At 34.5% G+C, this 14517-nt stretch overlaps 1 protein-coding gene across 1 annotated transcript; it reads left to right on the forward strand.

Moving 5' to 3' along the window:
* The first annotated feature begins 5726 nt into the window (after positions 1–5726).
* On the forward strand, positions 5727–6491 carry LOC115957674 (calcium-binding protein KRP1-like). The gene has a single exon (XM_031075980.1). The coding sequence runs from the start codon at positions 6065–6067 to the stop codon at positions 6410–6412; it is 348 nt and encodes a 115-aa protein (XP_030931840.1). The 5' UTR covers positions 5727–6064; the 3' UTR covers positions 6413–6491.
* Positions 6492–14517: the final 8026 nt, after the last annotated feature.

The following is a 14517-nucleotide window of genomic DNA, read 5'->3' on the forward strand; positions in this document are numbered from 1 at the left end:
GCCATTAACTCTTTAGGCAATGAGTCTTTCTCTAGTTCTTGGATTTGGAAGCTTCCATCCCTGCCTAGAATTCAAATGTTTATTTGGAAGTGCATGCAACAGAGCATAGGTGTGAAGGAATGCTTAGCAAACAGAGGTATCCCTTTAGAAACCACCTGCCCTCTGTGTCACTCAGAAGCTAAATCTATCTTACATGCCCTTCGGGATTGTAGCTTGGTTAAACCCATATGGTACCAGATGGGAACAAACTGCTTGTACTCCAATTTTTTCTCCCAAGACATTAGGGAATTGTTAACTAATTGTAGACTCAAGTCTTCCCAGAATGGCGTGGGCATCCCCTGGTATGTGCTCTTTTCTTTTACTCTTTGGTTGCTTTGGAAGCAGCGGAACCATATTGTCTTTACTAACAGGGGAGTAAATCCAAATTTATGCAAATCTATTGCCTTACATGCCTCGGAATTTTTCTTGTGTGCTTCTCAACCGAGGCGGCACAATCGAATGGTTATTAAGCAAATCAGATGGGAGAAGCTAGAGCAAGGGTGGTGGAAACTCAACACTGATGGGTCTTGGGTTGCAACTTTGGGATCGGCAGCAGGGGGTGGTTTGATTAGAGATAGCAGGGGCAATTGGGTGACCAGCTTTACAAGAAAAATAGGGAATGCTAACAGCTTCACTGCAGAAGTTTGGGCTCTCCGCGATGGCTTGATGTTGTGCGTTCAAAGAAAGATTCCAGCTGTAATTGTCAAGATGAATGCAAAGGCTTTGGTTGATGCGTTGAACAATCCTTCTTATTGAAACTCAGTGATCTCTCCTATTTTTGACAACTGCAAAAATCTAATTCTGCAGATTCCTCAAGTTTGTATTAAACATGTCTATCGTGAGGCAAATAAATGCGCCGGCTGGTTAGCTAATTCTGGTCATTCTCAATCTTTTGATTTTATTATTCACTTTGTTCCTCCCGTGAGCTTAATCCCCTCTGTTGAGGCTGATTGTCATGGTACTTGGTGTAACAGGCTTTGTCCTGAGTTTTCCTTTTCTTGTTAGTTGATTATTACTTCCAGTTTACCAAAAAAAAAAAAAAAAAAATTGTAACTAAGAGCAATTCGTTCTAGACCTCCTTTCACACACCTCTGCTGCCTCAAAATACTTGCTATATAGTTACTTAACAATTGTTACCTTTCACCAGAACTCCCCTGCCCACACACCAATAGTTTTATATATGCTCATTAGTCAGGCACTTTCTACACAATTAACATTCGTTATTTGATCAAAGCTAATTGTAACAACGTTGAAGCCATAAACAAAATTATAAAATGTTATTTCACCTACTCCTGTGGATTGCTAACCGCATATCATTGTTTGATTAACTTGCCAGACGCCATTTTCTCCGCCAAAAAAAAAAATATATATATATATATATATATACCATACGCTCTTTTCACAATGTTGGTCCCACTATCCCAATGTAATAGTCCTAATCACTCTAGTTTTTGCATAAATGTTCGCTCTCAATAATTGAACCAGTGAAGCTTCATGACAATACCAAACTTTTTATCATAACATCAAGCCTTTCCTAGCCAAAAGGTTTTTCTCAGTTCCCAAATCACAATGAGGAACTAAACGTGCCTAGATACCATTCTCTTTGTACAAGAATCAAAGCGTAGTGATTTGGTACTATTTCTGTTGGTAGTTTGACACTGAGGATATTATCAAGCACAAAATATACAATAACCAAAATCAAGGATGGTACGTGGCAAATCTGTACCTGTTTTGCACAATACCAAAAAAAAGCGTTGGCTTACACCTTATAAACCTAAAATGTACCTCTTTTGCTCCAAGGAAGAGTGCTAATTCAAACCTTAACACCACAAATATAGTACCAAACTCCAAACTATGAAGTATCAATTATTTAGGTACCGCAATGGTTCAATCGTTTACCTTGTGCTTGACAAGGAGCAATGTTTTAAATTTGTAACAAATTTCATTATATTGCTTTATCGTTTTCTTTGTCTCTCTTTTTCCAATTGCTCCACCATGTTCATAAAAGTTGGCAATGCATCTTTAAATCTCTCATATTATAGGTTAACCGCGACAGTACAACAATAAAAACTATAAAAACTTGTATACAAGTTGAGTGCAAGATTGGATCTTGTTGTTGAACAAAGGAGGAGCCAAAAAGAGAAGAAAAAAAAAAAAGAATAGTTGTACAATTTTTCAGTAGTTGATAGCAATGTACTAAACTGTCCATTTTCTCTAGTTGGTCGGTGAAAATAAAGTTCCTCTGTATAAAAAATAAAAAAAATGTGAACAATTCCACTGTTTTAATAAGTTGTTATTAGTTTTAATTTGAATCCACTGCTAAATTACATTGTTGCCCACCAATAACAGCAGCTAACAACCTGTAACTTAAAATTTTGTTGTGAAAATATTGTGACAATATTGTGTATATATATCATTTTTCATTACAAAAATACTAGAACCACAATTAAAGTCACAACTTACCTAAGTAATAAATTATGAATGATGAAATAAAAGTAGTAAATTTACAAATCCACCACTTATAACTCACCGCGTGTACAAATTATAGCAAAATTGTTATTTTAGTTGTAGTCATATTGATGCTTAAATAATATCCCGTTTGAATTGCATCGCAAGTCACAACCATTCATCCCATTAGTCACATCCGACTACGGTCCACTAACTCCAACCATGTTATAATTTTTTACAATGCGGAATTATTTGCTAATGCGCTTTCTTTTCTTTTTTTTCTTTCTTTCCAGAATCACGTGTTTGTTTATACATAATGAAAACATGTGTTTATAACCTTATTACTTTTATCATTCTGAGTTTCTGACCTAAGGTATGAGTAATCATTTAGTCACTTATTCGTTTTTTTTTTTTTTTTTTTGGGTAGAATTTATTCATTTACTTCTAATATTCAGCAAAGAAAAAATCTTTTATCGCTTTCCAAAACGGAATCGAAATATTTTGATGTCCACACAAGCTTAATAATATCATTGAAGAACTGACGTTTTTTTTTTTTTTTTTTTTTTTTTTTTTCTCATTAAGAAATGACGGTTAGAGGTAGGAGATTAGAAAGTACAGTACAGAGTTCTTGTAGTTCTGGATAAGAGGTATGGAACAGTTCTATGCGAATGAGAACATTTTATTTCTTTCATAGAGATGGGATTCACAAATATGAGGGGTTTTATATGTATCCAAATATATATATCACAATGAAACCCATTATAGAACTTTTTTTTTTTTTTGGAGAATAACCCGTTATCGAACTTGATATAAATACTATCAAATTTGAAAAAATAAAATAAAAAACATTAAGATTATGAAATTATTCCTAGCTATTTTGTTTCTGCTTATTATTGGACAGACTTTGTAATTCAGTCCATATCAGGGGTCTGCCTAAAGATGGAATTGCACACCCCCCCCCCCCCCGAAATGCCATTCTATTTGTTTGGCCATACTTGTAAACAATAGACTTTATTTTAATAAAATTCTAACCTTTTGCTCAAAAAAAAAATTTATTGCTTATTAGTGTTATTTGAGTTTTTTTTTTAAATAGAAAAAAAATTAAAAATTAAATTTAAAAAAAAAAAAAAAAAAACTACTGTCATGTATATCCTTTCTTAGCAACATTAATTAAAATTTGTTATGTAGAATTTCCTGTATAAAAATTCTTGATGGGAAACATCATGTCCACAATGTGTCGTTTAATTGGGGAAGGAAAGGGATGAAGGAAACTGCACTGAAACTTCCTTTTGTCTGAGAGATAAAACCAAGATGATTGAAAAGTGAGAACTTTACCCCCATTGTAGATCACCATCATATCCTTTAATTTAACTAACAAGACCCCATTGTCGAATCAGTCCTTTTTGAAGATGAAAATATCGATAAATTTATTTTGATTTTTGGCCACAAAAGTAATAGATTACTTAAACCTCGAAAACCTTATCAAAGTCTACGGAAAAGATAGTTGACGAATGAAAACTTATTGAGAAAACAAAGATATCATTGATTTCATCAAAGAAAATACACGAATATAATACTGAATTCAATCTAACACTGAATTCAAAATGATAGAAGAACAAAGAAAATTGGCATTTAATTCATGCCCGTATCATTGTGATTTCAGCATTTTGTAGGACTAGAACAATAAAGCATAGGAACGAAATCATTTTACATTTGGTAATACAAATTCTCTATTCCACTTTTTATGTTTCACTCTATTGCTTTACCAATTATGGTATGCTATGGTTGATTTTTTTTTTTTTTTTTTTTTTTTTTCATTTTGAACTTTGATTATTTTATATAAAAAATCAAATGAATACATAATAAATTATGATAAGTGAAGCACAAAAAGTGGATAGAAGAATTCTATGCAATAAAAAAGGAGTACTAGCTGACAATGAATATAGCATTTGGTTTATGTTACAGATTAACTGATTTAATAGCTGACAAGTTCGTCTTTCTGCTTTCATTTAGACCCATTTCAGCCTTAGTTTCAGGACCTGATTTTAAACAACCATAGGTTGATAAGATGGTATTCTTTGGTGTTCAAATTTTTTGACTTTAGGTCCCTAACTTTAGTCAGTGCGGCAATTATTGAAACAAGCTCGGCTCCATCACACAGGTACACAATTCAAATTAATGTAGAGGTGAGAAGAGACATGCACTGGAAGGACAATGAAGTACATGAAAGGACACCAAGCATACGAATCTATGGCCTAACGCCAACACACCAACAATTGCAATGGTTTTTTCCTGCTTTTGAAATTTCTTGAATCAAATAGCAAAGTTGGCCAAATTGAGGTGTAAATGTATTCATATAAAATAAAACATACTCTTGTTAGCAAGTGTCCCAAGGTCAAAGAATATTTGAATATTTGAATCACTTTTTTGTGTACATAAAATTCAAAATAACTGTGTGTATAATTTAAATTTGTACAAAGTTGGATTCTATTTTTTAAATTGGCAAAATTTAGATACAGTATTTAAGAGGTGTTCCTTAGGTTTCCTTCTCAAAATTTTGTTATGTGGCTTTTTTCTCATGAAACAAATGTATATTTTTTTAATTAAATAGTTATATGACTAAATTTTAAAATGAGGAACCTAAAAAATAGCATCTAAGATACTATATATAAGTTTTATCTTTTTTAAAATAAGTAAAGGAAGACAATCATTGATAGAATACTAAAAATAATCTTATGAATGTCCTTAGAGCACTCCTTAACAAAATCTACAAAGCACAAAATAAAATATTGTTTGGGTTATAAGTTTTAGCAATATCAAGAAGTCATATGGATTTGAGTTGGCCTAGGCAAAAATAACTTTTTTTTTTCCCACACAAACAAGTCATAAATTTGGACCAATCATTTTCTCTCCTTATTTCTTGTAAGTAATTAAATTTGGACCACAGAGGCTCATGCCACCCAAGTAAACTATTCATTTGCACAACCATGAGTGATTTTTAAGTTTCATGGCACCCAATAAGACTGGAAAAAAAAAATAGTAGCTAAGCTATCTCTTTCATAATGCAATGGTTTGTCTTCTAATTAATAACCGTATGCTCAAGGTACATAATGATCAAGAGAATAATAATCACATGTTGAAGCAGTAATTTATGTCTTAATGTCAACAAGGCTAAAAACACAAACACATGTTGCTATATATGCCATGTATATAGAAGTTAGCCACACATATATGCAACTTCCAGGAAGGAGAAGCAAAGCGCTCCATTAGAACCAAAGATAAAGAAAACAGGTTTCTTCCGATGAAGCCTGCAAGAAGCTCCCCAATACAACCATAAACATTTATCCTCCTCATATTATGTACCTTCCTTCATTGGCTTTTAGAACCCTTGCCCTTTTTCCACGAACGCCACCATCTCTTTCCTTTCTTCACTTATATAATACACCTCTCACTCCCTCACTCTCCATCACTCCTATTCACAACCTTGTTACCATTACAACCCATCACTCGAATCCTACTCCTTTTCTTCCTTTTTGTTCACGTACAAATTCACGTACAAGTTCGAGTCTAGCTAAGAATGGCACAATTGGCACTAGACAACTCGGTTGAGTTCGAGGACTACTTCCCATCCATGATTGCGAGGTTGGGTGCAGAAGGGTTTATCGGGGAACTCTGCAGTGGGTTTCGTTTGCTGATGGATTGCGAGAAGGGACTCATCACGTTTGAGAGCTTGAAGAGGAACAGTTTTCTGCTGGGGTTGAATGACATGGGAGATGAAGAGATTGTTTTAATGCTGATGGAAGGTGATCTTGATGGAGATGGAGCTCTGAGTCAAATGGAGTTTTGCATTCTCATGTTTAGGTTGAGCCCAGGTTTGATGGATGGATCTAAAAGGTGCTGGATGGATGATTTCGAAAGTATCTGAAATGTAGGCTTATTATTATTATTTAGTTGTTCTTTTTCAATAGCAATCTCATTCATCCAGGAAAAATAAAAAAACAAAAAAAAAAAAATATATTTCTGGGCTTCAATTAATTTTATCAAATGCTTTGTTTTTTCTGGATGAATTCAATGTTTATTTCGAATAAAGAGATTATTTTCATTATATAATGCTGTTATTGAACTCAAATATTTATTTATTTATTGGTAGAACAACTTTTTATTTTCACAAATATCTTATCCACAATTGATCGAATCCTAAAGTACATATTCCATAAATAGAAGAATCGATGGAAGGATTCCATAATATTCTCACAAATCCCGAAATCCCTCATCCACTGTCGATCAAATCCTACCATTATTAAGCTATAAAACCATTGGTAAAAACAAAATTACATCATATCTACAGATCTCTCACCAAATATAATACAACTACTTGTAGGGGTACTTACATATGAACATACTTAAGGTTTCACCATCGTCCAAAGAGCATTGTGATCTAAAACATATTAAGCTCTATTCTTTAATTAAAGTGATATACACTTAATCAAATTATATTGCCTATATATGGATTTGAGAGACTCGTTTTCTGCGCTAGCTAGTCCAAGAGCATTTCAAAGTTAAAAACCTCTTCAATCTAATTGATTCTATCTTCATTTGGCCATTTTCTAGTCTACTTCAATCGGCACCAACCCAAGAAAATTATACATTCTCAGTGTCTTACATGTGAGGGGAAATTGTTATAATGGCAGAAGTTCTTATACTAATTTATTATGGCCGAAATAGAGTCTTCAAATAGCACTAAAAGAGTCTTCAAACAGCACTTTCACTTTAATTTTAAAAATATTATGGGCATGAAAAAAATCTCCAAAACAAATGATAGGAACGTAGAATACTAGAAAAAAAATATATCTAACTACACACAAGATGATACCAAGGATTAAAATTGCTTGGTAATAGTCTCTGTTCACGAATTCACGAATACGTAGTAAAATATGAATTCACTATATCAAAGAGATAGTACAAAGTGTTTATACACTCAAAGAACACTCACAAATAACAAAATCTTTCCAAGACTTTCTCAAATAAATTCAAAGTCTCTTCCCATATGGGAAGACCTTTCACCAAAGCCACCAAACTTTTAATAGATTGTCTATTTATAAGACTTCAAGACCTATTCTTTGATGCAAAAAAGATACATTTCTTGAGAAATAAGAAATGCTTTTCTTTATAGAAAATGAATATCGTTTTGTAGTGGATAAGAAATATAGATTTTTATTTCATACCAAGAAAATCAAAATGAAGTCAAATCTGAAATTTTAAGCAATTTCTAAACAAAGATTGTTAGTATGCACAATGAGGATTAAGCGTTTCATTTAAGTAGCATCCATACAAATTATATTTTTAAGTCTCAATTGGAGTTTCCATTTTTTCCCAACAAAACTTAATGTTATAGTTTTCAAAAGATTCAAGTTGCTACCTTTAATCAGCATTGTTTATGTCCCTCGAAATTAAGTTCAATCATATAACAATTAAAATGAAACAAATTAACAAATATCATGTTGTAAATATTCTGCATTAAGATCACACTTAATTTCTATTGTCTTGTGCTTGCATGAAGGAAAATATCAAGTTTTTGCTGAAATTCAGGTAGTTAAATATCAGAATATTTGAATAGCCAACTCTAGTTGTAACATCAATTTTTTCCCATCCCTTTTATGCCCCATTGGAGGGGGTTTTTGTCAACAAATGGCTCGTCTATGAAGATCAATGTATGTGGCTAACATCATGACCAAAAGCAACATCACTACAAATTTGGTTGCAATCACAGTAGTGTGGCTTTAATTAATTATAGATTAACCTTCCAGAGCAATTAGAAAACCTTAATAAAAGAAAATCATTACTTTTCCAAAATTTATCTAGACGCAGCAAAAAATAAATTAAACTGTCTACAGAGGTTCATTTATTCAAAAATATATATTAAGCTCACAAATATTGAACTCACAATCCTTGCCTAGATAGGTCTCCATTTTTCAAGTCATACTGCAAGAGAAATTACCTCATCCTCTCGTCGTACCTTTTCAAATTCATAATGCTTCAAACTTTGACAAATAGTGCAGGGTGTCTGACAAGCGAGGAACTCTCTAAGTCTTGATCCTTTTTCAATGATTGTTTTGTCAAGTTCTTGGAATTTTTTTTCCATTTAACTTTATTATTAGAAGAATTTTGTTATTTGACAAGTTGGGAAAGAAAGTGGAAAACTAGCATCTCGAGTTTTTAAAACTCAAGTTCCAGACTTCTGACTTGCTGATCTGGTAAAAAATTCCAGGTGGAACTCGAGTTCCAGTGCAGAAGACATCATCTGCAAATCGTCTGCAGCAAGTGTCTTAATTTTAGCACTAAAAAGGCTAGCAAGACATAATTTTCAGTTTGATCACCAAGAAACCAGCACAAAGGAAGCAAAATAAGGAAAACCAACTTCACTAATCCTTGTTCAGTTATGTGACTTAGATTCATACATCTTTTTCCTTTCTGGGGAACCAAACTAATTCTCTGGGAACTTTAATCAAACACCTGGTATACAAAAAAAAAAAAAAAAATCCAACCCCTACTTCATTTACCACCTAGAAAGCTTAAAAAAACCATAAAAGGGCAACTGGGTTTTGATCATAAGGATCATAGTACAAAGCTAGTTAAAGTGAAAAGCTCACCTAAAATGGAGAAACTTTAGCGGCAACTGAGGTTAATAGTTGCAGTTAGCGATGTTTTAAGAGTTCAAATAGTTTTTAATGATTCAAAACAAAGCAAACTTGACCGACTTCAAACTTCAAACTGCACCCATGGAGATCGTGAACTGCACCGTAGATCGACGATCGGGATGTGCTTGATGGAGACTAGGTTTGTGTGTGCTGTGGGTCTTCTTCTTTGCTGTGGATCTTCTTCTTCTTTCTTTCTTTCTGCTGGGTTTCCTTATTTCTTCTTTCTTCTTTTCTGGGTTTGTAGTTCCGTATGCAGCGTACATTGAAATCAAGTGTAAAAGACTCGAGATCTATGTGGCAAAAATTTGTCCAAATCAGCAAGTGGGAGGTGAGTTTTTAAAACTCAAATTTAATATGAAACTCAAGTTTCTAAAACTTGAGAGGCTAGTTTCCAAATACATTTCATACCCGTCCTAACTTACTATATTTTATTTCTTTACTGTGTCCGTCTGCAAATATCCCCCAAGTTCTTGGCATAGTGTAGTGGAGAATGTAGAGTCTCAAAATACGAACTCGCAGTGACATATATTCAACACTTCCAAATGCTTTAAGTCGTCCAGTATACAGATAAAAGTTTCCTTATTGAACACTATTGTGGCCCGAAGACTAAGCACCTTGTTAACAATATAAAGTGTGAGAAAGACTGAATAGTCTGTATATTGATGTATGTGAAATAATGTACAATAAAGAGCCTTATATAGGCTAGGTATGTATGCAGTACAAGTAAAATGAGTAAACTACAAGTATAGTATACTGGGCTAAGTCCAATGGGCTAAACTAGTCTAAGCTATACACTAACATCCCCCCCTCAAACTCGAGGTGGTAAGGAGGAAGTCAACTGGAGTTTGGATATAAGATCTCGAAGACAACCAGGCGGGTGAGTCTTGGTAAAGATATCAGCAGGCTGGTCAGTAGAGGAGATGGAGAACAACTTGAGATTTTCTTTTTTGAGATGCTGGTGAGTGATGTGGTAGTCGATCTTAATATGCTTACCCGAGTGGAACGACGAAGTTCAGGACCAACAGGAAACTCAGGAAAGGGTGGTGCCACAAGATCCAAGACAGGCAGGTCATATGCCGGAGACAGAACCGGAGATGAGTCGTCTGGAGAGGTAGCCGATGTTAAAGAATCCTCCACAAGTTCAGGATAGAAAGGGAGGAAAAGATCAGTAAAAATGGGAGACTCTGAGAAAGAAGATGCAGGAAACTGCTGAAGACTCGTGAAAGGACGATGTTCCCAAAACTCAACATGACGGGAGACACGAAGGCGATGAGAAATAGGATCATAGCAGCGAAACCCCTTTTGAGACACACCATAACCAAGGAAACAACAGAGACGAGTACGAGGTTGGAGCTTTGTTCGTTCATGAGGAGGAAGAGAGACAAAACAAGCACAACCAAAAACCCGAAGAGAGGAGTAGTCAAGAGTTTGACCATAGAAAAGTTCAAATGGTGATTTGTTGTGTGTAGTTGGTGAAGGAATACGATTAATGGTGTGCACAGCAGTGAGTGCGGCCTCACCCCAAAAGCGCTCAGGAAGAGAGGTAGAAATGAGAAGGGTGCGGACAACATCAAGAATGTGACGATATTTTCATTCTACACGACCATTTTGTTGAGAGGTGTAAGGACAAGACTGCTGAGGAAGAGTACCATGACTGTCTAAAAAGGATAGGAAAGATTTATCATTATATTCTTGAGCATTCTCTGATCGAAAGACTTTAACGGTGCGATTGAACTGTGTTTCAATCATTTTATAAAATGTTTGGTAAATAGACACAAGTTCAAACCTATGGTGAAGCAGATAAATCCAAGTATATCGAGAAAAATCATCTACAAATATGACAAAATATTTAGATCCCCCCTCAGTGGGAATAGGTGCAAAACCCCAAATATTAGAATGTATAAGATCAAAAGGGGCAAAAGAAAAGGAGTCACTTTTATTAAAGGGCAATTTTGTTTGTTTGCCAAAATGAAAAGAAGTACAATCAAATTTTTGAAACTGAACTGAACCTAAATGACCTTGAGAAGCTAACAACTAAAGACGAGATAAGGATGGATGACCAAGACGAGCATGCCATAGATCAGGTGAGGAGGTGGCAATAGTAACAGCTGCATAAATAACTTATGAAGGAATCTTCAAGTCATGAACTTCAAACATGCGACCAACCTTACGGCCTGTCCCAAGCACTTGACGCGTCTAGGGATCCTGCACATCCACACCATGATTAGTAAATAGAAGATCAACGCCTAATTCGCAAAGTTGACTAACAGAAAACAAATTGAGAGATAACTTTGGAATATGAAAAGTGTCACTAAGGGATAAACAAGAAGAAGAGATTGTTCCTTTATGACTAACAGGCATAGGAGTTCCATCAACAATGTAAATGGTGATTGGATGTTCTAAGGGTGCCTTATCAGAAAATTTGGATTCATCAGGAGTCATATGGTTACAACATGCAGTATCAAAAAACCAAGGTTGTTTACCTGAGGTGACAGAAAGGGCAGTGGAAGTGTGGGATAAAACCTGTTGAACAACTACTTCAATATCAACCGTAATAAGTGAGGAAGTCAAAGATGGACCTGTAGGAACCGATGGATCTGAAGGACATACAGTAGCTGCCTGAGGAAGAGAAGTTTTATTCTACTCTTGCACAAATTTCTGTAGTTTGCAACAAACAGAGATATCATGGCCTTTGGCACGGCAAAACTTGTAGTGAGTACTTCTGGAAGACTGAGAGGTGGGACGCTCGGAGTTTATTCGTGGCGGAGCGTGGCGGTACGTGGAACGCATGCTCGTGAGGCAGAAACTTCAGGCGGCGCGTGGAGGCGCGTGTGAGGTGTTTTCTGGCCGTTCTTGGTTGGGTTTTGCTCGGGATTGTCTGTTCTGTCACTCTGTGCCTTTGTTTTGACAGTTGGATGAGCAGAACAATGAGATCCGAGAGTTACTGGGACTGTGGGCATGACGGCGGTGACTCGCTTCTGACAGTGTCTACTGGATGAAGGCGAGGGCAGCAGAAGAACGCCGGAGATGTCCATAGGAACCAGAAAGTCAGAGGAATGGCTCTGATACCATGTTAACAATATAAAGTGTGAGAAAGACTAAATAGTCTGTATATTGATGTATGTGAAATTATGTACAATAGAGAGCCTTATATAGGATAGGTATGTATGTAGTACAAGTAAAAGGAGTAAACTACAACTACAATATACTGGGCTAAGCCCAATGGGCTAAACTAGTCTAAACTATACACTAACACACCTTAAGCTTTGGCACATACTTAACAATAGCATTAGCATAATCTAGGTTGAAATTGCATGTAAGTTTAAGTTCTGAGAAGTTCTTGCAATTTGTGCCAATCGCTTTCATCAGTTTCATGGGACTCTTGAAGTCAGGAACAGTTAAAGACTCAAGCCCTTTCCAATATTTGAAAGCCTTTCGCATTCCACTTACTGGTAATCGACTCCAAATTGGTAAAGCAAGTCGTTTTAGATTACGATTCCTACCAAGAAAAAGGTCTCAATGTAAGTCCACCAATTTAGCATGCAAGTAAATTAAGGAAAGAAACATGGTACGTACCTTTTAGCTGCATAGACCAAGTGCTCATCTTCTACATATTCAAAGAAGTTAAAAATCAAGCAAGTCACATTTCCCTGACTGAGATTTGAAGTTGTCTTCAAGATGTTCATTAGCCTATTGTTGTTTGATACGCTATAAGACCAAGCATCTGATTGTAGGGGAGCATGCAAGAGTCAGAAATCTGAATACATAAGTCAAGCTTCTTCCATAGAATGGGATCACAACAAGCCGAGCGCCATGAGCTGCATACTTGAGAAACAACAGAAATTAAATCCATAACATTAAGACTCATGAATATCTTAACAAGGATATCATAGTCCATGTTATTCCAGCGATGAACACTTGAGCTTTTGTTCCTCATTTGCTCAAAACAAATTTTCCCTTCAACACAAAATCAGAAAACATTGTGAGAAGCAATTCATGTTCTCAGATTTAAGCAAGAAAGCGTGAAGCAAACAAAGGGAACACATTAAAAAAAAAAAAAAAAAATGAATCTCATATTATAAATTTCTATCCCATGAAACTCAAAACTCAAGTGTTTAATTTTTTGTAAGAATGAAATAATTAAGAGTGAACTTTAATCATTTTTTTTTTTTAAATACAACATAAGTTATATTAGCAGAAACAATAGTTCAATTGGTACCTTTCACTATTTCCAACGGAAATATCTACAATTGAGATCCCTCAATGCCTAATTATTGATGTATAAAAATAAAAAGTATAAGTAAACTTCTACCCAAGATTCAAGTGCACTAATTAATTCTATGATGGTGTTGTTGGCTTAATTCTTAAATAGAAGATTAAATCTTAAAAAAAATAAAAATTAAAAAAAAAAAAACTATAGAATAGAAAATTGTAGGATTACATTATGTGAAGGTTAATACACCTATATGAATGATACCAAAAGTGACCTTTTTGCATTTAAACCATGCCCCTAAGTCTAGAAATGTTTTACTATGCTACACGCATCAAATAATTAGCAAGCTTATATTGAGTTGATTGGGAATATATCTTTTACAAAGCCTATCTCCCATCCCGAGAATTGTCAAATATAATTGTGGAGGAAATCCTTAACAATGTATCTTTGAGATCACCACACTATTTACATGTATGTAGTAAAACTATTCTACAATAAGCGTGTGGTAACTGTATTCCCAGTAAGAGATTTAAGGTCTTTCTCCCAAGTTTCTATTATCTTTTGCATAAATAAATATTTTTAATACATTATACGTCACAAAATCCAGGTATTACTTGAAGAATAAAGGATCAGTATCCTATGCTATAGTCATTACATACAAAAATATCAAATTCAATTGTAGCAAACAATTACAACAACAAATTTGGATAGTCCGCAATTGGAGGACATGAAAATGAGTGGATTTGTCTATTATTGATTCCCAAAACATATCCCATTAATTCTTTGTAGATTTTAAATTCTCTTCTTGCTCCTGATGCAACATAAAAAAATAAATAAAAACTGAGATCTATTTCATGTATTAATGGCATTTCTAAGAAAGCGGAAAAACAAGGACAATATTAATACAAATGTCACGTTTAAGCAATTTTTTTAAAACTTTTGAAAATTTAGCTTAATTAAGAACATGCGAACCTTCGTGAAGGTTCTATAAATTTATAATAAAAAAAATTATTTCAATTATGATAACTCTCTTTCATTTTGGATTACCGTACATATTAAGAAATTCGTTAAGTGCTTACGGAATTTTAGAATCCCATATTAAGAAATTCGTTAAGTGCT

The sequence above is a fragment of the Quercus lobata genome, chromosome 8 (genome assembly GCF_001633185.2).
Source record: "Quercus lobata isolate SW786 chromosome 8, ValleyOak3.0 Primary Assembly, whole genome shotgun sequence".
Taxonomy (NCBI): Eukaryota; Viridiplantae; Streptophyta; class Magnoliopsida; order Fagales; family Fagaceae; genus Quercus; species Quercus lobata.

Bases quoted from the DNA above. Each gene is read 5' to 3' on its own strand.
- LOC115957674 (XM_031075980.1), top strand. From the start codon at position 6,065: ATGGCACAATTGGCACTAGACAACTCGGTTGAGTTCGAGGACTACTTC.